This window comes from Canis lupus, chromosome 25 (genome assembly GCF_011100685.1).
Source record: "Canis lupus familiaris isolate Mischka breed German Shepherd chromosome 25, alternate assembly UU_Cfam_GSD_1.0, whole genome shotgun sequence".
Taxonomy (NCBI): domain Eukaryota; kingdom Metazoa; phylum Chordata; class Mammalia; order Carnivora; family Canidae; genus Canis; species Canis lupus.
The window spans coordinates 40,119,521-40,145,386 of NC_049246.1; the positions used below are offsets into that span (position 1 = coordinate 40,119,521).

Genomic DNA, 25,866 nt, shown 5'->3' on the forward strand with positions numbered 1-25,866 from the left:
CCACTATTTTCTCACATTGAAAAAAGTACCATATATTCATTTTAGTAAAAAGTACAAAGAACACGAATTACGAAGAACAAAATGTAAATGGTCCATGATCATATCATCTAAGACAAATTAGAAACAACCATTTGGGGTAGTGTTATGTGGGCAAACATGTTCTTGAACACCCAAGAGCTCTGTGTCAAAATTTCACAGTGATGTTTTGATTTAGCAGACAATCCAAAGGAATTAGAATAAGCATATTTTGGATAATCTGAATGGCTATCTCATAGCCAAACATTTCCACATGATTCTATGGCCTAAGTTTGCAACTGCATCTGATTGCACTGGTGCTGAGGTCCCTAAACTAGCAGTGCCAGTCTCATTCCACAAGGTAGTGTTTCTTGAGCTGGGGTGCATGAGTTTCTGGGGCTTTGACAAGTACATTCTCTGGAAGTCCATGAATTCCCAAGTTTGAAAAACCATGTTTTAGTATATTCCCTTTCACCCATTTCTCTAAGTTAGTGGTTTTTATGGAAAGAGTGTAAGCCATTGTACATACTACTACTCCCCACCCCCAGGGACATCTGGCAAGATCCTAACACATTTTAGTTTGTCACAACTGAGAGGGGAGTACTGTTACTGGTATCTAGTGGGTAGAAACCAGGGATGCACCTAACCATCCTACAATGCCCAAGACAGCCCTCACAACAAGGAAATAGTATTGAGGTTGCAAAATTCTGCTCTAACTGTATATTTTAATGCCTTGTGTTGTTGTTGTTGTTTTTTTGTTTTTTGTTTTTTGTTTTTTTTTTTTTTACAAAATTGAGCTTATACTTTTGTAACCTGTGCTTTCTGATCAACACGCTATCATCGGTATGTCTACACATCATGAAGTCTTCCAATATATTTTGGGCAATCGAGTCATTTTGTTTAATGGCTGTGCCATAACTGACCCAACCACACTGGAACTCCACGAGAATGGGGATCAGGTCTATCTTTCTACATCCCCACATCCAGCACCAATCCTAGCCTGGCACAGTGTAGACATTCAGGATCTACTTACCCACAGTTGTTTGCATGAGCCACTTACCAACTGTTAGCCATTCAGATTGTTTGCAGATGAGTTGGCATCTTAAAATACCTTTTTAAAGCTTATCTTTGCTAAGTTTCCTGCCTCAGCAGAAAGGACTATGGGAGTGAGGGAGAGCAGGGAAGGACAGTGAGGATGAGCGTGAGACGGGGAGGGAGTGAGAGATGGTGTTGCTAAATGCTTTTGGTTCTAGGAATTTATACTTTTATTTACATGTGGAGTTGAGGTTTCTGAGGAAATTTGTGTAATTAAGCCAAGAAAATCAGTAATTAAACAAACCGTCACTCTGGATATACTAAATTATCAGAAATGTTCGATCTCTTTTTGCTGGGGGTAAAATGTGTCCTATACATTCACTTGAATTTAGTGCTAAATTTTGTCAGAACTGTCATTTTACAGTCAAGGGTAATGGTGCCATAATAATTCAGGAAAAAAAATTCTCAGCCATAAAATTGGGCAGTGACTGGATAATGAACACAATTTAAGTGATAATCAGAACAGCCTCTGCCACCCGGGCAGCACACACATTTTAACATCTGCTCCTCCGTGCAAAAGGGGATTCTTACCGGGTCTCCCATTTGCCCCTTTACTCCCACACCAGGATTACCCTGGGAAAGAAAAGGGAAAAAAAGGTAATTGCTTTTGAATACTAAAAAGGTAATTACAAGCAAGTAGGACTTCTGGTTAAGCAATTAATTGAAGTTAATTCAGTATTTTGGGATGTTTAATAAGGGAAAGACATAAATCAGACAGATCTTGGTGGTCACTCATGTCATTGCACACGGACAGTCTCGATTTGGTATATGTTACTCATGACCACCCACCTTCAAGCCTGGTCTCCCAGGATGGCCCGGAGCACCCTACATCAATGGCAAAAATACACAAGTCAAGTGTCAGTTACAGGAATCACAATGTGTCAGCGCAGGTTGCCCTGGGTTCCTCTTTACGAAACCTTGAATTTTAAAACGTGCATGCTGGGCTTCCTCTCATGGCTGGGCTCCTTGTTTCCCCAGGCCTGTGCTTCAAGATAAACTCACACTGGTAATGGGAGGTGTACGTGGATTCATCAGTGATAACCTCTCAAACAACTTACCTGTGCCCTCTACGCAAGGCTGCAATTGCCTTTTTTTCTTTCCTTCGTTTCTCTTTCTCTCTCTCTCTCTCTCTCTCTCTTTTTTTTTTTTCTTAATTTAAACATCCAGGCCGGGTTTTGAGAGGATTGGAATGAGCAGGGCTATACTTACTGTTAACCCAGGCTCTCCTGGCTGTCCCCTTGGGCCTGCCGGTCCTCGTGCCCCCTTCGGTCCCTAAACATGAGAACCACCAGTACATCAGTTCCCAAAACTCAGAATCATCACTCACAGCAAGACCTACATGTAATCTTTAGTGGACAAAAACCTCCAAAGAAATCACAGTCCCAGAAACATCTGCCCTGTGCCCAGAGCTGTGTACCATAGGGCCCAAAGCTATATGACAGCAGCACTCTGGCAGGTGTGACCAACTCCTATATTAAGATTGAATTAAGACTTCTCAGTACATTAATCAATGTACTTGTTCACAAATAAATCCTGTAGTAGCAAAAGTAGAGAAAAAAGAAAGCTTGTGACCAGCTATCCCTACATTGCATAGATGTTATGACTTTGATATACATCAGGATGCTTTTAAAAACATTAATATTAATAATTAATATTAAATTATGAATGTATTTATACTATTTATCATATTTTTAAAACATGCCCTATCAGGTTAATGTGAATAGAAATGCCCCCACTTCAAGATTAAGGTGATGTAGCCACAATTTTCTTTCTTCTTATTTATTCTTTTTTGCCACAATTTTCTATAACATCTATGTTGTAGCATAATTCCACACAGATTCACCAAGAGGGGTTACAGCTATACATTCCTAGAAGCTTAAAGAGAGGCTCTCTGCTCTCCCGCCAACCTGCCCACATCAAATGATTTGTGAGTGTGCAAGAAATTACTCTCCCAAGGAGGATGAATTGGTACTCATTTTAATGGCAACATGAAAGTATCTCATTGATTATATCGAACGGAGCTTCAGGGGTAGTGAGGAAAGTAATGTGGGAGAGTCATCCTGTCTACAGCCAGAAGTTACCAAGCAAAATTATAGGTTAATCAATTTGGAGGCAAAACTGCTTTCAATTTTAATCTTGTGAACATCGATTGATTAATTTCAAAGACTAATATAATCATTGCATTACAAATTTCAGGGCAAAAAAGAAGAGGCAAAAAATTAAATGCAATACACACTGATTCAGCAGTCAGAATGGTATAAAGCAATATCATTTCCACTTGATATGTATTATTTAGGTAGACTCGAGGGAGACTTATCATCCCAAATATTAAGTGACTATATGTACCCAGGTAATGCCAAATGATCATTAAAAGACAGAAGAGGAAGGTAAGCAGAAGTCTGCTGGGACCTGTGTGGCCACATAGGGGCTCATGCCTGATTTAACCCTCTCTGTCACCACCTTGGAATTCTTGGGTTCTGCAAATGATGCAGTCGGTCCTGCTAAGATGTAGACAGTGTGAACCACAGGCTAATCAGGAGACTTACCGGCAAGCCAGGAGGTCCTGGGTCCCCCCTGTCACCCTGCAAGAGGAACGATGATGCATTGCTTTAGAAGAGCAACACCACTTCCCTAAAACACACATGATGTAAAAGAGGAATACACATAGGAATTATTTGGACTGTCTGTGCAGGCTGTTCAGTTTTTTAGTGTTGACAACTGTGGAAGGCTGTGTGGAGAGGACTTTCTGTGTCCATTCCTAACTATGGAATCCTGCTTCTACTCAGCCAAAACCAGACAAAGATTGCTTGAGTCCTGATGACATGGCGTCAAGATGAGATTTTCATCTTTCCATTTACAATCTAAATTCTCAATCCATAGGTCCTCCCATTGCATCACAGCTTAACTGTCTCTGGTCTAACTGCCAGAACTTGCCTCCCTCAACAGATACTTTGCTCCTTTTTTTTATCACCCTAGAGTAGATGTAAAGGAAACTCTTGCAGAAATTCTCTCATGCCTGCCTCTGCGTGCACCTATAGCTCAGTGGCTCTGCCCTGAGACTACATGCCTTAATGAATCAAAGAGTGTATATTCTCTTGAACATAGCTTCTTTTTTAATGTAAAATATAAAGTATACATAAGATAACAGCATTAGCCATTTTTAAATGTACAGTTCTGTGGCATGTAGTATGTCCACACTGTTGGGCAACCATCACCATCTTCTATCTCCAGAACGTTTTCATCCTCCCCAGTGTAAACTGTAGCCATTAAATACATTTCCCCTCCCTCTGGCTCCTAGCAAGCACCATTCCACTCTTGGTCTCTGTGGATCTCACTGCTGTAAGAACCTCATATAAGTGAAATCATATATTATCTGCCCTTTGTGGCTGGCTTATGTCACTTAGCATAATGACCTCAGGCTTCATCCGTGTTGTAGCAGGTGTCAGAATTCCTGTCCTTAGCAGGGCTCCACCACCGAACGACTGTTTTTGTTTTTGTTTTTTTCAAAAAATAAAACACTTATCTTTCAAAGGGAAAAAAAAGAATTCCTGTCCTTTTTAGGGCTGAATAATACTGTGTTATATGTATAGATCACATTCTGTTTATCCATTCACCCAACAATAGACACTTGTGTTGCTTCCACCTTTTGTCTATCATGAATAATGCTACTAGGAACGTGGCGGTACAAATATCTGTTTGAGACCCTGCCTTCATTTCTTTCGGGTATATACCTGGAAATGGAATTGCTGGGTCATAAAGTGCTTCTACATTTAATTTTTTTGAGGAGCCATGATACCATCATCCAGAGTAGCTGCACCATTTTACATTCCCACCAGCAATGCAGAAGAGCTCAGATTTCTCCCCATAATCATCAACACATACAATTTTCTGTTTTTTTTAAATAATCCAAATGGCTGTGAAGTGCATATGGACTTTTAAAAGTATTGTTTCTTTAAAGTTATTGATCTGTAGACTTTTTTTTTTTTTTTAGAGGAGAGGCAGAGAGAGCAGGAGAAAGAATTTTAAGTAAGGTTCAATCTCACAACTCTGAGATCATAACATGAGCCAAAATTGAGTCAGACACCTAACCATCTGAGCCACCCAGGTGCCCCCCCGCAGGCCATTTTTATTAGGGATCTTCTGTTTCTCTGTAAGATGAGGAATTCTCAGGCAGCCCAGGTGGCTCAGCGGTTTAGCGCTGCTTTCAGCCCAGGGCATGATCTTGGAGACCCGAGATCGAGTCCCACATCAGGCTCCCTGCATGGAGCCTGCTTGTCCCTCTGCCTTTGTCTTTGCCTCTCTCTCTGTCTCTGTGTCTCTCATGAATAAATAAATAAAATCTTTAAAAAAAAAAGATGAGGAATTCTCTATATTCATTTCTTCTTCTATCCCACTTACTCTTTCTTGCACTATTGCAAAAAAGTATTCAGCCTGAGTAACATGGGTCAGAATGGCTAAAATTAACAGCTCAGGAAACAACATGTTGGTGAGGATGCAGAGAAAGGGGAACTCTCTTACACTGCTGGTGGGAATGCAAACTGGTGTAGCCACTCTGGAAGACAATATGGAGGTTCCTCAGAAAGTTAAAAATAGAACTACTCTATGACCCAGCAATTGCACTACTAGTCATTTATCCAAAGGATACAAACATAGTGATCTAAAGGGACACCTGCACCCCAATGTTTAGAGCAGCAAAGTCCACAACAGCCAAACTGTGGAATGAGCTCAGATGTCCATCAGAAGATGAATGGGTAAGGAAGATGTGTATACATATATATAATTACACACACACACACAGTGGAATATTACTCTACTCAGCCATCAAAAACATAAAATCATAAAATTTGCAACAATGTGGATGGAACTAGAGGGTACCATGCTAAGCAAAACAAGTCAATCAGAGAAATACAAATATATTATTTCACTCATATATGGACTTTAAGAAACAAAACTGATGAACCTAGGGGAAGGGAAGAAAAATAATATAAGTTAAAAAAACAGAGAGGGAGGCAAACCATAAGAGAATCTTAACTCTAGGAAACCAACTGAGGGTTGCTGGAGGGGAGGTGAGTAGGGGGAAGGCATAACTGGGTAATGGGCATTAAGGAGGACACTTGATGTAATGAGCACCTGGGTGTTATATGCAACTGATGAATCACTAAATTCTACTTCGGAAACTAAAAAAATACACGGTTAACTAAATTGAATTTAAATTTTAAAAAGCCTATCATGACTACTACTGTACAGTGCATTAGAGTTGACAATGTGCTTCAATATAAATTATTACAGTGGATCACCAGCACTGAGAGGAAGGTAGGCTAGATATTATTTTCATTTTCTTTCACAAATAAGGAAAATGAGGCTCAGAGAGTTTGAGGGGGTTGCTCAAAGTCACAGCGAAAGGTAAGGGTCAATTTACTCCTCCCAATACACCATCCTGCTTCCTAGAATGACCTTGCTTTTGATGCTAAGTTTGTTAACATATCATTTAAGCCTTTAACAAAAATGTAGTTCCTGCTGTTTAACAAGTCTGTATAGGCTCTGTATACACTGTGAGCTCACCACAGGAATCACTGCTTAGGTATGTCCATCCATGGTGGCACAAAAATTAGGGTCTAATAGAAGAAATTTAAGTTTTATCTAACTGTTACAGAATATTATTCCTCAAGAGAAATGACCATGTTTTGCAAATGTACCATATTTTTCCTCTTGATTTATATCTACTGATCTTCTGCTTATTCATGCTACTCATACTGGAGGTATAGGTGGTCATTTAAGAGTTTATTTATCAAAAAAAAAATAAGAGTTTATTTATCAATGTTTGTATGTCATTGTACATAAAAACACAAAAGCATTTAATTTACCCGGGATTGTGCTATAAGGTTTCCACAATTTTCAAGTTCAATAGTGCTGATTCCTCTTATACTGGATGGCAAGTATTAGCATTACAACATTCTATCTACAAATAAACCCGTGCTTCTCAACTGGGGTGATATTTCTTCCCAGGACATATTTGGTAATACCTGGAGATATTATTTAGGCGGGGGGATGCTGCTGGCATCTAATGGGTAAAGGTCAGGGATTCTCTTCATCCTACAATGCACAGGGTCAGCTTCCACAACAAATGATTATCAGGCCCCAGATGCCAATAGTACCAAGACTGAGAAACCCTGAAATAAATGTATCTTTCACGCTTTGCAAGAACAGTTAGGAGATACTGGAATTTTACAGGCAGAGCAATTAAAGACAAGTATCTTCACACAAGAAGTATGGTGTCATCCAGAAAGTCAGGGTAATGATAAAAAATGGTGTGCTCCAGGACATTTCAAAAGATATCTCTCTCTCTCTCTCTCTCTCTCTCTCTCTATATATATATATATATATATATATATATATATATATATATCCATGTGTTCCCTGGATGGGTTTACCTAGGTGGAAAAATAATTTTTTTAAACCCACTATGATCATAAAGCTTACCTGAATACCTTTAATGGCACCTAAAATGAACACTGAATTTCCTTTTTCTCCCCTTTCACCAGGAAGGCCCTGAAAATAAAGTATTCACTTAAGAGGGGGAAGAAAGCATATGATTATTTCAGTATTTCCTTTTTTTCATGAAATATTATTACCGGTAAAATACCATTATAGTCATGTTTCGCTAGTGGAGATTTCTTTATTCTCTTCATTATTGCTATCATCCTAAGGTTCTCATACATATCTATTCAATATTCAGTTAGGCCCTATTAATGAATCTCTAAAGACAGGGTATCTATTAATATATTTATATTATCCATAGATGTTATACATATATAATATATGCAGGTGATACATTATATAATAAAATGCATAGCTATTTACTAATTATTCATCAGGAAAATTGCATTTTTCCTCAAACATACAAATTCACATGTATTATTCTCACAGGTAAACAATTTTGCAATTTTCAGTTAATAATTTATGCCCTAGAAATCATTTTTTAAAAACTGATTTTATTCATTTCATTTGTGTTCAAAATAGAGCCTCTGCAGCCTTCGTAAGACTTTTAAAAACGTATCTTCTTTTTGGAAGGTTTTTGTAAGTAGCTGCAAGCTTACTTAAGAGTATTTTTAAAAAGTGAATGAAATAATTCAATGTATTCTTTTTTCCTCCAAAGTTTTCCTACTGAATATCTCAACATGTCTTAACTTGGTTACCACATAACAATTCTATCTTCATGTATCAAGTTCCTGCAAAGGACAGGCAGATTTCAAAGTTAATCCTTCCTGGAAAAGTCCTGACTGTGCTTCCAATGGGAGATATTTAAGGCTTTTATGGTAAGTCACAGCAACTGTTTTCCTTGAGAAATCAGATGCATCTACGCAGGCAGTCTTTTCTTCACACAGTTCCAATATGCATGAATTTTAGTTTCACAGTTAAGTGAAATAGCACCAGTCCTCCAACAAAATGGTTCAAACTTCAGTTACTACCTTATATTAACTGAGTGACTTCACTGCTAGCTCATTGGTATATATAAGTAACAGATGCGAATCATGATTACTAGTCCCATCACTCCTTTCTGTCTAGTAACAATTGGTCACTGCACATCTGTGAGTCAGCAGGTGCATATGCACACACACACACACACACACACACACACACACACCAGCCAAATGTGTAGTTATGTTCCTTCCTTATTTCCCAGTGATAAACCTAAATGACATTTCATCAAAATCAGACCCCATTCCAAGAAGCAATTGTCCATCAATGATGGAAGTAAGCCAGGGAATGAAAAATGATAAAGCTGGCAGTGAAATTCAGGCCCAGTGTAAGTGGAGTTAGAGAAGAAATAACTGAGCGATTGTGGAATGTTGAGACTCTGAGTCAGAAGGAGTCCTCCATGAAGACAAAGTGCCCAACACAAAAAAAGGAAGTGGCTGGGATGTAAAGGGACTCTTAGAGATAGCTCACAGCACCAGATGCTGATCTGAAATCAGAAAAGAGTATGGCAATTCACCATAGCACAGAAAAATGTCTTCACTTCAGGTCTGGAAGTTACATGGCCAGAAGAAGGCATCTTCAAAACACTCTTGGGAAGTTTCTACAAAGACGTGAAACACTTCCATTCTCAATGAGTCTGTTTTAAATGGCAAAGTACTAAATCAATGTTAGTTTAAAAAATTTTTTCCCTATGTAGGGACAACTAACATTAAGTTTTTAATATTTTAACAAAACATAATAAAGGTCATGGAACAATAGTCATTGTTCCCATTAGCTGTTAAGGTTGCTTTGTGTGGTGTCAGCTTGCGTGGTCATTCTTAATGCCTCATACTATGGGGCAAAGTGAGGACTGACTATAAGTGAGGTGGGTCAAGGGGGAGAAAGCTGCCTTGCAAAGGCATCGTTATGACAAACTTCAGTTTGGTCACCACAACATGCTGTGGGGAAGCTAAAATCGAGAGCTCCTCCTCTTCTGAATGTTCAGAATATGAATATGACTTTAGCAAAAACTATTCTTTCCTCTATTCCCTTTCTCTCTGTTTTCTTTTTCCTCATATAAAGATTGGAGACAATTTTAAACAAAATACCTGAAAGCAATAAAGTTTTCTGAAGTGCTGGATATTGTCAACTGTTTCTGAACATCCATTTCAAATACCTTCTATTTTTTTATTGCCTTATGGAGATGAGAAAGCTAAAACTACATTTCCCAGACCCCTTTGCAGATGGAATGTGACTTAGGGTCCACCTAGGAGATGTACTAGAAGTGAGGAAGACATCCTCTCCCCTGGTCCTGTCGTTATAGCCAAGCAGGGAAGATCAGAAACCTGAGGGTTTTTTTTTTTTCTTTTTAACAGTAATTTAAAGTTTATTCCAGCTATAATGCAGGTTATTCTGACTTTAAGGTAGCATCACATGGTATACTTCTGAGTCCATTCCCGAGATATTCTGTTGTACTTATCTCTGTCTGTTTTATAGATCCGTGCAATCTCTGGCAGTAGAGGGTCATCTGGGTTTGGATCACATAGCAGTGAACAAATGGATAAAAGAACTTTAGAAATAGTTAAAGCAGGAGACCACTGTGATCTTAGAATATCGAGACAAATGCTGCCATTACTGTTAATATTTGGATGATAAATTCTTGTAAATGCAACCTTAGGTGGTTTGCTAGTGTCTGGATATGGGGGATGGAAGCAGTGGTTATGTGCAGAAGCTGCCTCCTGTTTGCTGGATCTCAGCTAAGTGTGACCCCTTGAAATCATAGTCCCACAGTGGACCCTGAATGATAAATAATCTACATTTTGCTTTCTGGCCTCTCTGCTCCTCCTTTTACTCTATTCTCTGTACAGCAGCCTAGAGTACCTCAATGGAACATCAATCAGATCATACAATTGCTTCCTTGCTTGTAGCCCTTCACTGCCTTCCCCTTTGGCATGCAAGAGAAAACCCAGCCTCCTCCCACAGTCTGCAAGGCCCAAGAGCTCTAGGTCCTGCATACTTCTCTGTCCTCATCCTCCAGACACCCTCATTCATTCACCATGCTCCCAGTACACCTGCACTAACTCTGTTTCTTGGCCACATGAAGCTCGTGCCCATTGGAGAGACCTTCACATAAGATTCCCTTTAGGATGAGCTGTGGGGATCTTACTGGGGGGCCTCCTGGGCCAGGAACTCCTCTTTCTCCTGGAAACCCTGGATCACCTCGTGAACCATTGTAGCCATGCATGCCAGGCTTGCCTCTGGATCCAGGAGGCCCCGGGTGGCCCTGTAAGAAACAAGCTTATAAGTGAGGTGTTTTTGCAAGAATGCTATAACACAAAGTTTATGTAATATGGGTACCCACGTTATGGCAATGGTGACTCACGTGCTATTTAATTTGTGAAACTTCCTTCCCACCCACAAGTACTATGTAGCATAGTAAAGATGTAGAGATAAATTTTAATATAGCCCAATTTAAATTAGTTTGGAATATTCCAAGAGATTTGGGAGAGCATCTTCCTTAAAATCCTTAGAAAGACTCTAATGGATTATAGAGCCCCTGAAACACCTCTTCCTTCTTTCATTTGGTTTACATATTATAAATGAAAGTTTTGAGCCCCCTTCCACTGTTAAAACTAACCAGCAAGTAAAATCTTTCACTATGAGTACACATTTATTTCTAGAACATGGAAAGTAAATGTAGCTTATATTTTAGAATATTTTTCTCTAATCTGTTTGAAAACCTTTCTTTTCAAGTAAAGTGTTTTGGTCTCAAAGTTATTATGCAAAATTGAAATGCAAATGCCCTTCCATGCACTACCAGGAGAAAATAAAGAAGAGTCTGCCAAGTCTGCCAAATAAATATATATATAGAGAGAGAGAATATGTGATTTAAGGACTTCAATGAGGGCTTTTCCCTTTTTTTTTTTTCAGTTGTGTGCTCTTTTATTGGTTTAAATGCTGTATATACCTTATACGAATATGTTGGCAGTTATTTTTTTTAAGATTTTATTATTTATTAGAGCAAGCACAGTAGGGAGAGGGAGAAGGAGAAGCAGACTCCCCACTGAGTGGAGAGCCTGATGAGCTTTTCCCTTTTTTAAAATAAATGGAGAAAATTAAAAAACACTTACAGGTATGCCATCCAACCCTGGAAATCCAGGAACACCAGTTGGACCCTAACATCCCAGAAAACAAGACAAAGATATAAAAGTTATTAAAGTATTGGATTAACAGATTGATTTACTTGAAAACATAAATAATGAGCCATTTTTAAAAAATCTCTTAGCAGTCACTGTTACTTATTTTTATATTCATGAAATTTTTTAAAAAGATTTATTTATTTGAGAGAGAGAATGGTGGAGGGAGAGCAGAAGGAGAGGGAAAGAGAGAATCTCAAGCAGACTCCCTGCTGAGTGCAGAGCCTGATGTGGAACTCAATCTCATGACTCCGAGATGGTGACCTGAGTCAAAATCAAGAGTCTGATGCTTAGCCCACTGAGCCACCCAGGTGCTCCTTTTTTACATTAATGAGCTGAAATGCTAAAATTTAAAAAAACCTTTGGGGAAAAAAAAAACTTTGTACTTTTCTTTTTGTACTTAGGAAGCCAATTTGGCAACATCAATTAAAAAAAAAAAAAAAAAAAAACAGGGATCCCTGGGTGGCACAGCGGTTTGGCTCCTGCCTTTGGCCCAGGGCGCGATCTGGAGACCCGGGATCGAAATCCCACGTCGGGCTCCCGGGGCATGGAGCCTGCTTCTCCCTCTGCCTATGTCTCTGCCTCTCTCTCTCTCTCTCTCTCTCTCTCTCTCTGTGACTATCATAAATAAATAAAAAATTTTAAAAAATCTTTAAAAAAAAAAAAAACATTTGATACCTTGTGAAATTCGACTTCTTAGCATCTGGGCATACAAGAGAAATAAACTTTTAAGTGTATACACAGGTAATTTACAGGATTGTTGTTGTGCCCTGGCATAACACAAAGTTGGGACAGGATCTCAAATTTACATCAACATGGAATAAACTATAGTTTTATCTATATTATGGCATATTGTGCAGTATTTTTAAGAGAGTAAGTTTAATCTACATAAATTGATATGGAATGATCTCTAAGCCATCTGGTTGAGTAAAAAAAGAAAAGCTCAGCATGATAAATATATCATTTAGGTTTTTAGAAAGCCATGAAAGACTATAACCCTTCACTGGGTATACTCATGTATTTCCGTGCACAGAAAAGTCTAGAAGGGCATGCTCCTCTGGAAAAGAGTTAGGAAATGAGAGCTGATAAAGAGGAATTTAGACTTAACTTTTTTGAGGGGGGTACTAGTAGGTACTATACTACTTGTGATTATTTTAAAAATCTGGCATAGTAGTGCTGGTGAGTGGTTAGTAAGAACCACTTAAGAAGAGTCTTACCTTGTCACCTTTGTCACCTGCTGCTCCAGGAGGGCCACTGTCACCTCTCATCCCTTTCTCTCCTGGAATTCCTGTGGGTCCTGGCAGTCCCAGGGGTCCAATGGGACCCTGTGGCCCCGGCGGTCCTGGTTGACCCTAAAAAGGAAGATTAAAAAGGCAGAGGGGTGGTTGAGTCTTAAGCGCTCTCTTCTAACACAAACATGCTCACTTGGGCTTACAGAAGACCGGAAAATTAGATGTGAGCAAATTCTAATAATAGAAGCACAAATGACCAATTAATTACAAAAATAAGAAACATCAATATTGCCTTTTTCAATCTGAATTTAAGCCATACAATAAATTTGAATTACTCCATGTGTATACACACACGCGCACACACACACACACACGAACCAATTATGGTTCTCTTACTATTTTTGTTCCATCAATAACATTTATAACTCTTAACTATTTAGCAAAGCAAGGAACTTGCAAAACAAAGCAAGAAAAAAAAAACCATCAAACTGTCAGTACCGTCATGTTAGTGACACAAATCAAGAGTGGAGAAACCTGCTTGCCAGATATTCTTTAAAATTTCATGTGGCTAATGGTTTTTCTGCCCTTTTAGTGGAAAACATTTCTTTTTAACTGCTTTTACCTAATAATATCTACTTCTTAATTTGGAAGTAGACTCTCCACATCAATTTATACTTATCCAATCTGACTTTCCAGGAATGAAAGGGTCACCTCTTATGTGCAGATGTTTCATGAGCTCAGTTCTCCTGAACCCACAGTGGGTATGTTTCCAGTACAAAGATGAGAAATTCTCTGCTCCCTTGCTGCCTGTCTTCTGATGCATTTTGATGGGCTGATGCATCAAATGGACATTGAATCCTTGCCCCCTAGAAGCAGCTTTGAGTCTCGCAGCTCTCTCTATTCTGGAGTAGGAAAGACTGGCCTCAGAGGACCATGCTTCCTTGGCCCCCCACGATATTGCTTCCCTTCTCTGTCCCAGGCTTCCTTCTCTCTTTCCAGCCTGCACACTTATGGTTCCCTCTAGGACTGAAACCTTAAATATCATGGGTTCAAACAGCACCACTGCTATGTTTCAGCACAGACCTCTCTAACTTCCAGATGGCTCAGCATATCCAGCTGCCTCCTTGACATCTTCTTGGATATAATGGTACCTCCAACTTAAAAAAGAGATCCAAAATGGAATTCTTGATTTTCCTCCGAAATTTAATCCTCTGTCAACCTTCCTGGACTACCCATTTGATCCAGCCAGAATCCTAGAGTCATCTTGACATTCTTCTTTCTGCTACACCTACACCAGGTCTATGATCAATTGCTACCATTTCATTTCCGAAACAGATGTGGAGCTCATCCCTTCATGGTCCCCCTTGCTGCCACCCTGGTGAAGGCCAACATCAAAAGACTATTGATTTTGGCTTCTAAATTGCTCTCTAGCTTTCTTTTCCCCTCCCCCAGGCCTCTCTCCACCGAACAGCCCAAGGGAGGTTGAAATCAGATCGTGGCATTTTCCCACTTTTAAAAACCCTCCCTTGCCTTCCCACTGCATGCAAAGTAAACCCCAAGTTCCCCCTAGACCTTCTAGGGTGTGGCCCTGGATTCCCTTGCACCCCATACTTACTACTTCCCAGCCAACCCTGGCAGCTCTTCCTTGGTTTGGCTTTCCCACTGGACTGCTCCTGCTCTAGATTTCCACATGACCTAGATCCCCTACACTAACACCTGCTTAGTTGCCTTCCTTGACCCCTGGCCTCTTCCTCATCCCCCATGAAATAGGATCTCCAATCCACTGCCACCCTCACTAGCCCCTCCATTTCATTATTGGCATCTTAGCGTTTCCTAATTTTCAATTATTTGCTCATCAGTCTATTGTTTGCCTCTCCAGTTAGATATTAGTGCTATGAGGGCAAGGATATTTGCTCACCAGTTAAGTCTTCCATCTACCATCTACCCCAGATTTTGGTTCAGGAAATCTCTTCTGAATGAATACAGGATAGGTGGACTGGCAGTGAGTATGCTCCCAGGCTTGCGGTCCAGTCTGACCACCCAGTCACTTTGGATACTCTCTACCTGGGCCCTATATGGTTAGGAAAGTGGTTTCTGAACTTTGAGAAAAAGCAGTTTTATCAACTCTTATCTTTATGACATATAAAATGTTATTATACATTTAAACTTATTTACTTTTATTTACTTTTAATATATATTCTTGTTTATTTTTTATTAGAGTTCAATTTGCCAACATATAGCATAATTGAACTCCAATAAAAAATAAACAAGAATATAATAAATAAATAAATAAATAAATAAATAAATAAATAAATAAATAAATAAATAAATAAATAAATAAATAAATAAATAAATAAATAAATAAATAAATAAATAAATAAAATGGAACAGGAGGCCAGTCAGGAGACGGGCCTCATGTACATCCTTGCTGGTAGGTGAACCATGAATGTCTGAACTGGGCCAAACTGCAAATATTCTGGGGACTTGGCCCAAACACCCGGAACTTGCTATCTTGCTATAGTAAGACACTTTGCTTAGTGATAGCCTTCGATTATCAGGTATGTGCATCCAAGATTGGTTCTCTGCTACCAACACCAACTTTGTATCTGAATTTTTTGTAAATAAAGTATGTGAGAATTCCAAAATAAATAAATAAATAATTTACTTTTTTATAAAATAATTAATGTCTGGGAACAATGAGTCTATTTGAATGAACTTAAGAATCTATAATCAGAGTTTCTAAATGATATATCTAGCCTCAGCATTCAATTTCTGTCTATAATCTGATGAGGGCAGGGAGTATATTAGATTCGTATGGTTTTTTAAATAATACACTTTGTAATCTGAAGACAACACCCCTACATCAGGTAAAAAGAAGCTTTGTAATGAGAAGTTTACGAGAAGGATTTCACCGATGCAAGGTGAGTTGTCTGCCCATCACCATGCACTGTGGCGTCTAAGGTGTTCAGCTGTGTTGTCTAACACATTTCGGAGCCCATGCTATATTTTATTAGTTTGAAAGGACTCTTAGTATTCATTTGAAGTCAGGATGTCCACCTGCAAATTTTTTTGCTTCTTAAAATCTTTCCGAAGATCTAAGAAAAATCACGTTGTATCCCTTTGTCCCACCAAACAACCTGCTCATGCATTCAATGAGCAAGTGACTTTCAGAGAGAGAAAAAGCTGAATGGATTTTACAAGATACCTGATCAGATTAGATGTCAAACTTCTGAGCTATTCTGAATTATTGAGCCTCAATTCCAAGAACATAGGGTTGCCCCTGTGGTGTGCATGGACGAAGGGGAAATATTTTTTGGAGAGCCTCATCTATATAAAAATTTGAGTCACCTGAAATCAGTGTGTCAGGACTATTCTAGTGCTTAATCTCCTATGATCCCATGAATGAAATTCCACAAGCCGGCTAGTGGGAGTGTTCTGTTAGGCGGCCGCCCTCCAGAAACCAGGGCCCAGCCATGGGGTTCCAGACCAACCCATAAGCATAAACCCCTGAGCTCCTCATGAGGTGAACCCCTCATAGGATGAAGGATCTAAGAGCATCCTGTTGAAAGAAATATCTAGGCCCAAGATGGAGCCCAGGTTCCACATGAGAAAACTAAAACTTAGATAACTTTTGGGTCCCTATACATGCTTGGGTTGACTGGACACACGGTATTTCCAGTCAGCCAATCCCCACCCTCAATACCAAGCCAACTCTGGGGTCTTTACTTCTTTCCCTGCTCCTTATTCACCTGTTCTCTTCCTTGTTCTTTATGCTTCATTCCATAAAAGCTTCCTGACTTCTGCCCCATTTTGCAGTTCCCTGGTTCCTTGAGAATTCAGGAAGTGTTAAATAAAGTGTGTATCAGCTAAAGTGTCCTCTTCAATCATTTTTAACAACTTTGAAGGGAAGACACAGATCTGGGACCCGGCCAGTCCCAGTCCACATGTGATGAGTTACCCTGGACAGTGCTGCTGACCTTAGCCAGGTCCAGACACAGGACAGATGGGTGGGGCCCCACCTGGGGCTTGGGGCCCGGGGACATGAGCCCTATGTACCCTCATCTAAAGACAGTAATGCCAGAATATTCACATTATTTGTAATAGCAAGAAAAACTGGAAATCCTTTAAAATTCTGCCCAAATGAAATTAATAGAATAGATTATGGTACCTTCATACAATGGAACACACACAGCCTGTCTTAGCCTGGGTGCCCCAGTGCAAAGCACGGGACAAGGAGTTGATGCAAACCATTTGTTGGAGATTCAAAGGAGATAGGGTGGGACGCCTGGGTGGCTCAGTGGTTGAGCATCTGCCTTCGGCTCAGGTCATGATCCTGGGGTCCTGGGATCGAGTCCCACATCGGGCTCCCTGCAGGGAGCCTGCTTCTCCCTCTGCCTGTGTCTCTGCTTCTCTCTGTGTGTCTCTCATGAACAAATAAATAAAATCTTAAAAAAAAAAAGAGGAAAGTGATCCCACCCAAGAGCCAGGGAGCTGCAGTGTTTACCTCCTCGCTGGAGGACCACAGTGGTGGGTGGGGAGTGCCTGCTGCCAAGCCCACAACTGGGGCCCTTACAGAGCCCACAGAGAGATGCAGAGACTGGCAGCTGGAGACCCCCAGGGTGGAGCAAAGAAGTTACAGGCTGGAGGGAAACGTGGAAGGCCTGGACATTAAAAGGAGCAAGCAAGCAGGGCTTTCTGAGCTGACATGGATCACCCTCATGATGCTCATGAAAAAGACAGTGACTGACCATCCAGGCTGTCCGGTCAGCCCCCTGCGTTTGAAGGCCAGGCCCACACTAGCTGTGGGACCTCGGGCACATTTCTTATCCTCTCTGTTCCTCAGCTTCTTTCTCTGTCAATAAAAAGAATAACGTATGGCAAATGCTTATGCCTGGCACAACAATGCTAACTATTGTTATTATTACTACAAATAGTTCATTGTTCAAAAGGATAAAACAACCTGCCTGTCATATGATCCCACGTGTAGGGAAGCAAACGGACAGATATTTTCTCTAAATACATATTTATAAAGGAACATTGCTTGAAGGCTATGCAAGAAATAGCATTTTGTCATGCCTCAGGAGGGAAAATGCAAGCCCGGACAATGTTACATTCTTCACCAACAGCAAATGTGACCTTTATAATAAAGACTAATTAACATTTCTCCTTCACCATGAAGTCGCCGACTCAACAAACATTATCAACAGCCTTTAACACCTGCCTAAACTTCGAAATTCAAAATCGTACATCATTTGAACTTTCCCTTCTTTTCATGCTTTTTCATCATCATCGTAACAGCTACTGTTTATTGAGTACGCAAAAAAATACTAAAGGCTTAGAATTTTCTTTTTTTTTTTAAAGCTTAGAATTTTCAAGGAAGCTTACATGTACAGTATGTATTACAAAACAGACAACGATAAAACATGAAATGTAATTATACAGACACAAAACATTTGGGGGCATTTTGAGGGCATATCAATTTAAATATTACACAAATTGTAAACAACAATCTGAAAGAATAAATAATGACTTCAGCTCCTTTTTTTTTTTTTTTTTTTGACCTATGTTAGTAACTCTTACTTGGTAAGATTTCTTGAATATAAGACTCAGGAAATTAACTACTTTTTCATCAGTTCTGGGAATTATCTTTTCATCTTATAGGTAATTTACCAAAAAAAAACCCCTCCTAAATGATCTTTTGTGAATGTCACACTTTACAATAATGTAACATTTAGAAACAACAAAACCTATGTTTAAACATAAAATGGTGATTGAGAAAGAGACAGCCAATTAACCACCTATAAATCTCTTTAATGTACTTCATTCTGGACACATAAGGCCGGATCCAGTGAGCTAATGGAACTTTGGGGAGAAAAAAAAGAAGGAGTGGAAATGTTTCACTCGGTGGTAAGAATGATAAAATGCCATTCGGTATAGAAATGGGTCTTGGTTTGAGAAGGTGCCATCAAAAATGCTTTTAAAATAAAGCAAAACAAGAAATGGTAATTTTCATTATTCAGTTCTGGACCCCTTGCCGTTCCTCCTCCATCGCCCTCATCTGTTAAGCTGACTTCCTTGCCATTTCTGAATAAGCTCTGCTCTTCCACAGACTCAGTGTCCTGTCCCAGGATTGTCCCTCCCACTCTCAAGGTCATTTCTTAGTGCTCCTATGAAGACTCCCCAACCTCCAGCCCTCCCCCCACACACCCTTCAGAACTAGATACCTCTCCAAGATGCTTCTTTAATGACACCCTCATCTGTTACAGTGACCACCTCTTTATCCCCCAATCCCACACCCCCTAGACCATGAGCTCCTGGAGGGTACAGTCTATGAGCCCAAGACCATGATGGTAGGAAAGACAACAAATACTTAATAAAATAATATGAACAGTGAAACAGATTCCACACTGAGGTGAGCAGAGTATAACCCCATACGTGAGCAATGACCCTGAATGCAGCAATGTTCGTAACTTCTTGTTGAGCTAGAACACGGGCATTGTCGTACCTTTATTTCAACCATATTAAATGGCAAAAATAACCCCTACTCTACAAGTAGAAAAACTAGCATAAAATATTAAATGCCTACTTATTTATAGCTGCTGGGGAAGACTGTGGTTTGTTTTATACTTAGTGCTTTTTTTTTTTTGTATTAACAGGTAATTTATTATAGGATAATTTTTTTAAAGAAATACACTAAACCTTGTATCACAATATTAAATCTATCAGAAAGCTGCTCACGGAATTTTTCCAAACGCCAATCTTTAAAATAGTCCTTGCTAGTTCATCCAATTTGAGTAAATAATTTATCCACAGCAGTGTAGAGAAAAATTCCAATCTCCTTAAACTATTTCATATGAAAAAAGGGAGATCAGTTAAAAAAAAAAAAAACTGTTTACAAGTAAATACCTGAGCTTACTTATTTATAAGGCTATAATGGAATTAACTTCAGGATGAACAGACATAAATAACAAGCCCACAGGAGATGTTTCTATAACTAGAGAATCATTAAATAATCAAAAGAATTTTGCATCTTTAAAAAAGAATTTTAAAGAAATATTTTGCTAACTATGCATCCTCCATCTATGAACAATAATATGATGTACAGTGGATTGTTCCCTGGATTCAGGCTAGCAAAAAGAGAAAAAAAAATGCCCAGTGGAAAGAATGATTGACTTTCAGATGTAATTTCTCTGATCTATCTATTGATCTTTCCTTCTTTCTTTCCTCTTTCTCTTTCTTTCTTTCTTTCTTTTTCTTTTTCTTTTTCTTTTTCTTTTTCTTTTTCTTTTTCTTTCTTTCTTTCTTTCTCTTTCTTTCTTTCTTTCTTTCTTTCTTTCTTTCTTTCTTTCTTCCTTTCTTCTTTCTTTCTTTCTTTCTTTCTTTCTTTCTTTCTTTCTTTCTTTCTTTCTTCTTTCTTTCTCTTTTTTTTCTTTCCTATTGTGTACATAGAACTGCCTCTGAGGTTTATGACTTTCAGTGAAAGATAGCAAAATCAGAAAAGATTCCCTGAATTCAGAAACAACAGTCGTCTTGCCGGCTGAGGAACCTGTGACACATGTCATCCCCCCTTCGTCCTCCTCAGAGCCCAAGCGGACACCATGTCATCGGACCTGCTATACGGGCCTCCCTACCGAGGCTGCAAAAGCAGTAGGCTCCCGGCCAGCTGTACAAATAGAGGATGAAGGTGATGGGAGTGGACATGTCGCCCAGCCCTCTGGGGCCAGGGCATTCCTTTATTCTGTCGCTTGTTAATCATCTGTATCAGGCACGGCTCTTGAGCAGGGCTAAGATCAAATCATTCTGATTTCACAACTTGGTACAACAGACCAACAGACAGGAGAATATGTACATTTTTAAAACCAAGATCTTCAGCTCAGCCTTTTGGGTTGCCACTGATGTGCTTGCTCCTCGGGACCAAACCCTTTGGGGAATGACAAAAACCTAAGAAAACCTTTGCCATTTTAGCAGTATGAGGTCTGGGACAAATAAGTACAGAGACACAACTACAGATATATACACACTCACACTTTGCCTGCGACAGCTCTCTGCTCCTTCCCAACTAGGAGCTGAATCAGTACAAAGAACTATATGTTTGTTCCTTCATTCATTCATTAATGAACAAATGAGTATGAAAAATGCTTTTATTTAATTTTTAAAGACTTTATTTATTTATTTGAGAGAGGGACAGAGCACACAAGCAGAGGGAGAAGGAGAAGCAGGCTCCCCACTGAGCAGGAAGCCTTATGTGGGACTCGATCCCAGGACTTGGAGATCGTGACCTGAGCCGAAGGCAGACACTTAACTGACTGAACCACCCAGCTGCCCGAAAGATGCTTTCATGATACCAGTTACACACACATTTCCAAATCGTCCTTGGTCTCTAAGATCACTGACACAGTGATCATCAAAGTGTCCAGGAAAGGGAAGGAGTTTGTTGATTGAGTCTGGTTGTGTGTGCCTACCAGTCTCCAGACCTTGCATCATTTAATCCGACCACCAACACTGAAGAAGTGTGAATTATTATCCCCATAGAGACAAGAAAAGTCTACTGAGGGCCATAACTTACTCAGACTCATGTAAGTTTGCACTCAAACCCTCATGAGCCAGCTGCTCTCCCAAACCCCGCCCCCTCCCACTACCTCGGCCTGGCACCCTGGGCAGTTCTTCCACCACACCACGCCTGCATGGACACGTCCATGGCCTCCAGCCTTGTCTTATTTGTAAACTTAAAAGAAAACTTTCTTAAGGTACTCCATGTCCTTTTGTCAAGTTTCCTTAGGAAACAGCAAAGTCATCAAAATAATTAAAGAACTCTATTTTTGTCGTTCTCACATCTGATTTTCTAATCCTATCCTCTGTGTCCAACTGTTTCCTAGACACCTTCTTGAACCTTCCATTAATTCACACTCATCACAGGAGAAGCTAGACCATCACTCCCAAACGAGTTTCCCTGCCCTCTTCTTCCCAGACCCAGCAGATGGCAACTTTTTCCTTCCCAGCTGTCAGCTGTCCCCAGCTCTCCAAGCCCACCCCATGGCCAAGGCTACCAGACCTTCCTTGACTTAAATCCCACGTGTCTGCCTTACTGTTGTCTCCCTGCAGAGGCTCCCTGTCCTGGCCTTGTCATCTCGAGTGGGTTACCCAAGCCCCAGCCTCCCTCCATTCCTTCCCCTTGGGCTTCTCTCCATGTCTACACATGACTGTCAACTCCTCTTCAGTCTTCTCTTGACTGTATCACTGCTTCCATCACCTCCTGGAATGGGGACGGTCTACCCTTCTCCACCCCAGCCAACCCTACTCCCTGTCATTTCCACACCTACACCTTCTGCTCCAAGCACACGTGTGCCTCCTGCTTGCCTGAAGCAATGGTAGCCTTTCTCCAACTGTAGCTCAAATTCTACCTTTCTCCAACCAAAACTTTGGTGGTGATAGTGGTGGTGGTGGTGGTAGCAGCAATGGCAACCGCTACCATTCACTGAGCACTTGTTCTAGTTGCTGACACAGCAGTGCACGTTCTTTGTGTGGAATCATTACATCCATAAAGCAGAAAGCCACCCTGTATCGCCTTTTCTATTTCCCAAATGAGGAAACTGAAGCACAGAGAGATGAAGCGAGTGACCAGAGGCCATTTGACTGTCACCTGGGGAAGCAGAGATTCGAACTCACATCCTCGGACTTCAGTCGCTCCTTCTCTTTTTACCCCAGTCCTGATCAATCTCACTCTCATACAAACTCTCCTAAATGACCTCCCCCCTACAATAACACCTAGATAGACTCATCACCTATGTTTCATTCTTCTTTCATGCATGTTACTCTCATTAGTATCTGCTCGGAGTGATGTCTTCTGGGGCCCTGGGGTCAGGATCCGTGTACATTTTATGATCACCCCAGAACCATGGCCACTGCCTTGCACGAGACACATTCTAAACACAAACTCATGGAATACTTGAATGGATCAAGACCTTATAATGAACAATTCAGGGCACCTCTCCTGCCTTTTTCATGCTTGACTGTAATTCAAAGATTGATCCACTAGGTGACACTATAACATCACTTAGAGCCGCAGACAGGGCTCCATGCGTAGCTTGACCTTTAATTAAGTGCCTCCTGGGTCTTCCCCTGTAATGGGAAAAACTGCTGGATATCATGAAGGGTTATACAAATAAGTAACAAAAGAGTGTTATTCAAGGAATAGACAGTCCAAGGGGACTGGACTGTGGTGGGAGCGTTTTCTTGTTCCTTAAGATCACGTCACTTGTTAATGAGAGGATAAAGTGGTCCACTTAGCCCAGAGTAGCGCTGACCCAGGATATCCAGCTGCTTGAGAGGCCGGGTGGTGCCCTGGGAAGAGCAGTGTTCCAGTGTTCCAGAAGGTAGGGCTGTGTCGCTGAGCAATAGATAAAGTCACCTCTTGAACCTGGTTATTGAAGAGCGGCTTTCCCATTCTTAAAAATGGTGGAAGGGCAGCCCAACATCATACATCTGCTGTGGAAGGGCACCTGGGTGGCTCAGTGGTTGAGCGTCTGCCTTCAGCTCAGGTCGTGATCCTGAGGTCCTGGGATCGAGTCCCACATCAGGCTCCCTGCATGGAGCCTGCTTCTCCCTCTGCCTGTGTCTCTGCTTCTCTCTCTGTGTCTCTCATGAATAAATAAATAAAATATTTTTGATTTTTTTTTTAAAACCATACATCTGCTATGGGAACTGCATGAGGCAGTGTGGAGAGCTCATGAGGCTCCCTGAGGAGCTCCAACCAGTTGACCCTCACTCTGTTCTGATGTCCCTGCCCCTGGTCATCTCTGCGCTTTTCTCCTGTGTCTTCTGTGCCTGCCCCCCTTCCTCCTGCTGGGGGGAATCCTCCTGGAGTTCTGCAGGGCTGCCCTGACCTCTTCTCACTTTCTCTAAGGCAAACTTGACCTATTCCATGGAGTCAATGGCATCCAATGCTGAACAACCAACTCCTCCCTCCACTTCCCTTCCTAGCCCAGACTTCTTCATGGAGCCCTGTCCACATTCAATTGACCTCCAGCTCTACAAATCCAATACAGGACTCGAAGACCCATGATCATGCCCCCAGTGTCCTCCTTGGCCATACACCACTTCCTAGATGGCTGTTTACCTCTTACCGTACCTCCACTGCCCCCCTCGTTCCTATCAATCCTGCCTCCCAAATATTCCTGACACTCACCCGCTTCCTCCAATATCTCACGTAACCCCTTGCTAAGCAATCTCTCCTCCCACCTGGGCAACTGTAGAAGCCCCTGACAGGTTTTCCCTAACATCATCCCCCATATACACTCACTCTATGCCCCAAACATAACATAAATCCAACCTGCTTTTACCTTCCTTAAAATCCTTCAGAAGGCAGCCTGGGGTGGCTTAGTGGTTTAGCGCTGCCTTCAGCCCAGGGTCTGATCTTGGAGACCTGGGATCGAGTCCTGCATCAGGCTCCCTGCATGGAGCCTGCTTCTCCCTCTGCCTGTGTCTCTCTCTCTTTCTCTCCATTTCTCATGAATAAATAAATAAAATCTTTTTTAAAAAATCCTTTAGAGCCTTCCTTATGACAGACAGGAGAACCTACACCTGATTTTCCCACTGCACGTCATGTCCCTTGCTCCCTCACCTAGGTCAACCAAACCTTTCTGGGCACCTTTTGGCCCCTCAAACATGCCAGCCCATCTCCTTCTCACTTCAGGACCCCAACAGAGGCTGTTCTCCAGGCCCAGATACTAGCAGTGGGTTGAATGGCGGCCACAAAAAGATATGTTCACATCCTAAGCCCCTGGAATTTGTGGATTTTGCCTTACATGGCAATACAGGTGCTAAAGTGAAGGACCTTGGGGCACCTGGGTGGCTCAGTGGTTGAGCATCTGCCTTTGGTTCAGGTCATGATCCCAGAGTCCTGGAATCAAGTCCCATATCAGGGTCCCTGCAGAGAGCCTGCTTCTGCCTCTGCCTATGTCTCTGCCTCTCTCTGTGTGTCTCTCATAAATAAATAAGATCTTTAAAAAATAAAATAAAAATAAATAAAGTGAAGGACCTTGAGAGGAGTATGTCTTGGATTATCCGATGTGTCCTAAATGCCATTACATGGACCCTGCTAACAGGGGCACAGAGGAAGATGTGTCACAGACACACAGAGAAGAAGGTGGTGTGAAGACAGGCAGAGACTGGAGTGACATGGACACAAGCCATTGGATGCTGGAAGCCACCAGAAGCTGGAAGATGCAGTGAACGAAGCCTCCTCTCTTGCCTATGGAGGAGTGTGGCAATGGCGACACCTTGCTTATGCACGACTGGCTCTAGAACTTGCGAGAAAATAAGCTTCTGTGGTTTTAAGCCACCAAGCATATGGCAGTTGTGGCAGCTCGAGGAACCAACAGGACATGCTTCCAGGCCATCACTAGGTGGCCTCTGATTCCACTGCTGTCTCAGCCCTGCCCTTGCCCCAGCCCCCACACAGGCTCCCATATAAAACCAAATCAGGGGATCCCTGGGTGGCTCAGTGGTTTGATGTGTGCCTTTGGCCCAGGGTGTGATCCTGGAGTCCTGGGATCGAGTCCCGCATCGGGCTCCTGCTGTGGAGCCTGCTTCTCCCTCCTCTTGTGTCTCTGCCTCTCTCTCTCTCTCTCTATCATGGATAAATAAGTAAATAAATCTTAAAACAAAAACAAAAACAAATCAGGGCATCATGTTATTCCAGGGAGAGAGCCAGGGTCTCTGTCCATTCTTACCCAGAGGCACCCCGAGCTCCTAACAGTGCCTGGCACCCCTCAGTTACCCAGAAATAATGGCCAAAGGCTGAATCTCTGTCCCTTCTGCTGGACTCTGAGCTCCAGGCCACAAGGACCTTTTTCTTTATCATCAAAGCC

At 41.2% G+C, this 25,866-nt stretch overlaps 1 protein-coding gene across 1 annotated transcript in view; it reads right to left on the reverse strand.

Moving 5' to 3' along the window:
- COL4A4 (collagen type IV alpha 4 chain) overlaps positions 1–25,866 on the reverse strand; it is a 104,290-nt gene that overhangs the window by 66,693 nt on the left and 11,731 nt on the right. Inside the window, 8 exon segments of the mRNA NM_001031818.1 lie at positions 1,642–1,683; positions 1,900–1,935; positions 2,320–2,382; positions 3,657–3,692; positions 7,591–7,659; positions 10,736–10,852; positions 11,700–11,744; positions 12,983–13,117. Coding sequence (NP_001026988.1) covers positions 1,642–1,683; positions 1,900–1,935; positions 2,320–2,382; positions 3,657–3,692; positions 7,591–7,659; positions 10,736–10,852; positions 11,700–11,744; positions 12,983–13,117 — 543 coding nt within the window.